Genomic DNA, 7061 nt, shown 5'->3' on the forward strand with positions numbered 1-7061 from the left:
ATAAACTAAAATGATGATGAAATGTTTAACTCTTGTGGATCAGACCATGACTTCCGGTTTGGAGACTGAAGCAAAAACCGTTTCCTCTGTTTTGAATCGATCTACTTTTCAAATTAAAAGTCTAGAATAAAAAATAATAATTAATAAATGTTGTCGTCACTGATGAAAATAATAATTATTCACATAAAACCTCTAAAAATATATATATAATAAGAATATTTGAGTACTAGTCAGAGAAATTATACAGATTCATATTTACTAGTTTTGTGTTTTAAATGAAGAACTTTGTATAGTTTATATAATTTTAACAAAAAGACAAATATATTCCCACAAAAATTCAATGTCAGTTTTATCTAAATATATTATAGAGGAAGAAGTGGTCACGGCAAACAGATGAAAAACCACAAAAGAAACAAAAAATGGGGTTGAAGTTTGTGAAAACCGATGACTCTTCCTCTAGTTTAGCGTCCATCTGAACCAGGACATGTCTGGTTTCAGCCTGCAGAGGGGAACATCATGTGACCTTCATCTGTGGGAGCCATACGTCATGTGACCTTCATCCTTGGAAACCACTCCTCCTCCAGCTTCACTCTGAATCTGCTCAGGGAAGAACTTCTTCTGGCTTCTTCTGGATTCTGGTTGATGTTTGGATCTCCTCAGGACTGCAGGTGGTTTACAGTAGATTACCCCCCCCCCACACACACACACACACACATCTGTCACCAGCTGAACATCTTATGAATATGACCACATGAAGGTCTGGTGGAGTCAAACAGACTGAAGCCTGTAGAGCAGTGGTGGGCAAACTTTTTGACTTGTGGGCCACAAAGTATTCTAAAATTTGACGGAAGGCCGTACCAGGAGCAGGTGCGTGGTGTGTTTTGGTAAGAGAAAGAAATAGTATGCACTCTGGACAAAAACATGCTTTAATTTTGATACCATAAAAACTTTGGAGCTTTTGTTTCAAAACTTTGCTCCTTTTTTAGTGCCAATTGCAATAATTGGGTTGATATCAGGAAAAACTGAACAGAAAAATGACTGTCGGACTGAAAATACACATGAACGTTTAAAAAGTATCCATCAAATATTCCAACACCTCATGAACGCAGCATGATGTTCTGGATCTTAGCAAAGGTCCGTTTAATAAGGGGCGCCGCTCAGTGGACGCTTCCACAGTGAACCTTGAACTCTTGGTTGTACTGAAAAACAACGAATTTCCCCCCAGGGGATTAATAAAGTATATTGATTGATTGATTGATTGATTATGTGTAGAGCACCATCTATGGGAACACACCAGAAAATAAAACAATAATAAGGGTTACATTAGGGGTGTGAATCTTTCCCTCTCACACGATTCAATACGCATCTCGAGACATGGTCCATGAATCGATACATAAAGGACTCACCTGACTCTTGGTGATATGATACAGTCGGATTCTTTTCCCAAAAAATCTCAAATCTAGATATTTCCATTAATATGGCATTTAAAGCCATAAATTATAATGCATTATAATGGCATTTGACAGAGAAATGTATTCAAGTTGGAAGAGGCAAGCTTATGATTGGACGTCTATTTGTTTGCATCTATGAGAACTTTGTCACTAACTGACCAGAAACTTTTAACTTCATCGTGTTTAACTTCAGCTCATTTAGAGTATCAAAGACTTTAAAGTCATAATTCCTTTGTTCTGTTGGGAAGAAAACATCCGTTTGTCAAAGTTCTCTAGTTGGTAATTTACATTTGGGAGAAAAAGAACTACATTTTCCAGATATTAGGTCTTATTAAAGTTTGGAAATTTGAGTGAATTGTACTCTGATCTACAAACACCTGGAATGTTTCAGAATCTCTGAATCTGTTACATGAATGTGAGCATCTCCACAGCATCAGGACCTTCCAGCTGGGACATCAGCTGACTGAAGGCCCAGATTCCCTCTAACACACGTCAATGTTGTGTCTGCAGGGGCGTCACGTGACCGTCACGTCAGGACAAAGAAACAAACGTGCACGGGTGCATGAAGGGAGCAGTTTATTAAAAACCATAGAGTCCTCTGAGGTGGAGCAGCTCCAAGTCTCTCCGTGGAAGACCACAGAAACATGGACGTCTGTCTCCTCCTGGAGAGCCACCATCAGCGACAAGGCCGTCACAGAAGATTCATCAAAGAGACTGCCTTCATCTGTAGTTCTAGAGACGCTCCCAGGCTGCAGCCGAGGATTCTGGGTATCAGTGAACGCTACATAGTTGAACCTGCGCTGCTTCTCATTAAGGCAAAGAGGTGTGGATGTCAACCCCACCTGAGGGACATCTCTATGTCCAAAGAGGCGTGTCACGGGAGCGCAGGACTGCTCGCGTGCAGGGGGGCGGAGCCTCACATCCCTAGCGATCCAGAGTCCAGGAATAACTACAGCATCTGCTCCGGAGAGTGAACCAGGAGAACGCTTCGCCTCCGTCTGCTTCAGTCTGGCTCCTGCAGCGCAGAGCTCCGCCCACAGGGGGCGCCGCAGAGCCGTGTCAGCATGTAGTGGGCGGGACAGGAGGCAGGGCGGCGGCGAGTCAGCTCTGCTGAGGTGGAGCTTCACTCTGCTTTCTTTATGAAGATCTGAGAGGAGAGACGGAGAACTTCAGGAGAACATCCCACCGTGCAGAGGGACAAAAATGTTCTGCTCTTCTGAAGAGTTTGTTTAGAAGTCAAATGAAACAAAAGTTTGTGTCTGAATCAAAGTCAACACCAAAAAATAATCCATGAAAAGGTTGAGTGTGAAAACCAAACGTTCTAAAGGTGGAACGATCAAATATGAAAGAAAAAGGAGTTTGATGTGTGGAAACAGACTAAATTAAATGTTAAATGCTAAACCATTCAATGAAACCAAAACGAAACAACAGTGACTCTACAAAATAAAAGTCTGCAGCATGACCCAGAGCCGCACAGACTCAAACATTTCTGCCTCTTAAACTTCAGGTCTTCTGCTGGAGGTTCAACTCCACTCTGGAATCCTGGGAACGCCACACCATTACAGGAAAACAGGAAGTTGAGCCTAAACTAGGTCAAACGACGCCTAAAACACAGAGTACTCCAGTCCATGACAGCTTCCTCCTGGAGCTCCAGAAGAAGAAACTCCTTAGACAGTTTTCAGATTCTTGTGGCTCTCACCTCGCTGAGGATCACCCACACAGGTGAGTCCGTCACCACAGACAGGCGCATGGCCTCCAGGGGGCCGAAGGTGGGGTTGACCTCGCCCTCTGCGATCCCATTCTGGAACGTTCCTGAAAGAAGGATCAGAGGAACTGTCAGACACGGCTCGGGAGTTCCTCAGGAGTTCTTCAGGAGTTCCTCAGGAGTTCTTCAGGAGTTCTTCAGGAGTTCCTCAGGAGTTCCTCAGGAGTTCAGCAGCTCGGATCTTTGGTGATCAATGACAGCAGGAAGACATCATCACCATGACAACAGCAGCTTCCTCCTCCAGCTCGTCTCAGAGGAAACTCGTAGTCATAAGGGGCGGAGCCAGACCCCGTTCCCACAGCGCCCTTCAGGTGGCGCCGCAGACCAGCTCTGTCACTAGAAAAGACGTTCGCCTGCTCTCATCTCTGCTCTGCCACAACACAGCAATAATCCCTGCAGGATTACCAGCAGATTACCATCCAGCGGCGAGGCTGCAGGTACGAGCCGCAGTAATCCCAGCATGAGCAGGAGGGCTGCTCATGCTGGGATTACTGAGGCGGTCTCAGCCAGGTCCAGATGCTGCGGTGAGGAAGACGATGGTCTGAACCCGAACTCCAGAAAGCTCAGAATCCTGGATGAACTTGTGGAGGCGGGAAACGTGCTGCTGGGGGAGGGGCTTCATCCGTCCTCCTCAGAGAGCAGCCGCTCATCCAGTTTGACGGAAACGATGAAAGTTTTCAGGGTTGAGGGGCAGAACCGGCAGAAGATGAAGAAGTCTGAGTCCGAATCTCTGAATGAAACAGATCTGGACTGGAACCGCGCTGGCGAAGGACCGCATCAGTGACAGAGTCTCTGCATGGTTTTACACAAAATCATTGGAGAAATAGTTTTCTCATCTGGACCTTAAAGTCTGAACAGTCTTCTGCTGGAGGCGCCTCCTCAACAGCAGCTGGTTCCTCCTGAAGGAGCGCCTGAACTCTGCAGCTCCATGTCCAGAACTCAGTCCAGGTTTTCCACCTCGCCTGGAGGACCGTCAGAGTTCTGAACACCTTCAAGGCTGAGATGAAGCCGGTCAGTTTCAGAGACAGAGCTGCAGCAGGAACCGGAGGATCAGAAGGTCTGGATCCTTCAGACCTGCAGCAGTGACTTCCAGGATGAATCCAAACAGCTTCCAGCAGAAGAACCTCCCCTGCTCCGTCTGGACTTACCTATTCTGATGAAGCCGTCCTCGGTGCGATGGTACTTTGGTGTTCGGTCCTTTGCTTCAGTCAGAGCCTCCTTCTCTGCCTGGATGTTCTGGACACACAAACGCAGAGAAACTGCTGAGAGGAGAACTCTGATGATAGCAGAAGAACACGAGCTCAGGAGGACCCCCCTCCACCCCCCGTGGTGGAGACACGAGGAACTCACGTCGAAGGGCAGCACCTCCACGGACGTGTTGAACAGTTTGTCTCCTGGATGCTCAATGTTTCCGCTCCGGAAGAAGTACCTGAAACCACGAGACAGAAGCTGTGAAACCAGCACCACCCCCACCACCCCCAAACACCCACCTCTCTATGCGGACGGGGGTGAAGAACCGGATCCTGATGAAGTCCCCCGCCACCGGCGTGAAGGCCCAGAAGAAGTCCTCCCCCAGGTAGGCCTTCTCCAGGGTGAAGTGCTGGTAGGTCTTCAGGCTGGTGGTCACCTCCGCCAGCGGGTTGGCGTGGCCTTTGTGCAGCGCCTGCTTCCCGAAGTCCTTATCCTGGAGACAGGAAGTCACCACGGGGGGTCAGGCTGCCCGGCGACGGGCTGCAGGCGACCATTTCCTGTCCCTGCGACCTCAAACCTGCTGAGAGCTCAGCATCTCTTCATCACCATGGAAACTCCTGAAACCTTAGCTCCGCCTCCTGATAGAAACGTCCTCAAAGAGGATGTAGGGGGAGGAAGCTCTTATTGTGAAAGGACCAACAGTAAAAATAAAACTGATTTCAGGAGAATCCGCTCGTTTTTATCGTTAAAAATACGACGACTGAAGAGAATTTACCGACAAAACAATCTTTCAGAACGTTTATGAAAACCATTCTAGTGAAGACACGTTACAGCTGATGTCTGATGATGAAGACGTTCTTTCACTGGACGGTTCTCGCGCGGACTGACATCACACCTGTGAGACCGGCTGAGGCTCCTCCCTCACCTGTAGAAGAACAGACAGGAAGTAGAGAGCGGCTCCGGAAAAGTGTCAGAGCGCCACCAGCAGGACGGAGGTCGTCGGTTCAGTCCTCAAAGTAGCGTTTTATTTTGAAAATCCTCTTCAGAATAAAGCACTGCTTTGAGAAAAACAGTGTTTTATTCTGAAAATCCCTCCTAATGAGAGTCTTCCTGTCCTGCTCTCAGCTGTGAGAAGATCCTACATTTTTCCTGCGTTCTGATCTCCACAGATGGCGTCAGTGAGAAAACGCCATCGCTGCTTCACATTCTCCAAACATCAGTTCTTCTGCTTGAGGAACCGGACTGAGGGGAGAAGGTGTCCTCCATATTCACTCAGTCGGGTCTGCAGCAGACGTCTGGATCCTGATTGGTCAGAGCTCTGCAGGTGTCTGCTCCTGATGCTCCGTACCTTCAGCTTCTGGATCTTCCCCGCCAGAGAGGAGTGGGTCCCCACGTGCTGGAAGAGCGAGGGTTTGAAGCGGATCCTCAGGTTGGCCTTCTGCCGGTCGCAGTGTTTCTGGAGGAGACAGACAGACGGGTCAGGACCCGGTCCGCTCTGACGGGCCGTCTGAGGAGACAGGAACTCACCGCGTCCTTCTCGGGGTTGCAGACTTTGACCCACATGATGTGGTCCAGCAGCCAGTCGATGGGTTTGTCCTTGTAGAACATCAGCATGAACTCCACGATGAGCGACAGGTCTGCAGACTTGAACATCTTCCCTGTAAGGAGGACGCTGTCAGCGGAACGGCACAGACCAGAGGGGGTTCCTGCTGAGTGGGGGCCTCACCGATGAAGCCCAGCTGGGAGAACTCCAGGATCATCCACTCCTCGGACGGCTGCTGCAGGGCGAAGTTCTTCATGGTGGTGAAGAAGTTTGGCCGCGCCACGATGTCGTCCTCCAGCTGGAAGACAGAAGGAGACCGTCAACTTCTGATGTTTCTGAGGAATCTCTCTGCTCAGAACCAGCAAATCCTCGACTTTGACCTCCCAGAAGGTCATCATCAGACAGCAGAGGAACATCAGGTCAGTAGATCTGTGTTAATGAGCTGCAGAGCCTGAGGATGAATCTGAGTCTTTACTGCCCTCTACAGGCCGTCTGTGGTAATGCAGACACTAAAACAAAGATTCTTAAATCCATGAGAAGCATCTGGAGGTCCTTTAGCTGACAGCAGTCAGCGCCCCCTAGTGTCTCATTCAGACAGCAGTGTGTGGGTTTAGTTGGGTCTGAAAGATCTGACTCCGCCCACTGATGTACCTGCACATAGTAGGTTCCTTTGGACTGGGCGTACATCATCAGGAAACAGTAGTCCAGGTTCTGCTTGGTCCTCCACCTGAGGATGAGGAGGAGTCATGAACCAGCACACTTTGATTTCTGTTGACCCTTTAGAAACAAGCTGCAGATTTCAAAATAAAAGCTTTGTTTTAAGGAGGTGTCAGCTGACTGCCTGTGGGCAGATCCCTGGTGGTCTCACCTGCAGCTCCAGGTAAGACCATCAATGATCAAAACTTTATTGAGACAGAGGAAGGAAAACAAACCTATGTTAAGACCGAAAACAGAATTAAAAAAGTTCAAACTCAGAAGAGGGAGGGGCCAATGTGACAGCAGATCCAACGATTGGGGGGGTCGAAACATGTGACCATCTTTATGTCCCGCCCATTTGTAAAAAGCTCTTCTGACACTGTCCTCCTGTGGGAACAAACCCCCACCCCTAACT

At 48.3% G+C, this 7061-nt stretch overlaps 1 protein-coding gene across 1 annotated transcript in view; it reads right to left on the reverse strand.

Annotated features, from left to right (window-relative positions):
- Window positions 1-2008: 2008 nt before the first annotated feature.
- Window positions 2009-7061, reverse strand: part of mgat4b (alpha-1,3-mannosyl-glycoprotein 4-beta-N-acetylglucosaminyltransferase B) — a gene marked incomplete at its 5' end in the record, with an annotated part of 13096 nt that continues 8043 nt past the window's right edge. The window contains 9 exon segments of the mRNA XM_024260435.2: window positions 2009-2598; window positions 3151-3263; window positions 4365-4452; window positions 4567-4645; window positions 4707-4900; window positions 5756-5863; window positions 5935-6065; window positions 6134-6248; window positions 6602-6677. Coding sequence (XP_024116203.1) covers window positions 2575-2598; window positions 3151-3263; window positions 4365-4452; window positions 4567-4645; window positions 4707-4900; window positions 5756-5863; window positions 5935-6065; window positions 6134-6248; window positions 6602-6677 — 928 coding nt within the window.

This window comes from Oryzias melastigma, linkage group LG10 (genome assembly GCF_002922805.2).
Source record: "Oryzias melastigma strain HK-1 linkage group LG10, ASM292280v2, whole genome shotgun sequence".
Classification (NCBI taxonomy): Eukaryota; Metazoa; Chordata; class Actinopteri; order Beloniformes; family Adrianichthyidae; genus Oryzias; species Oryzias melastigma.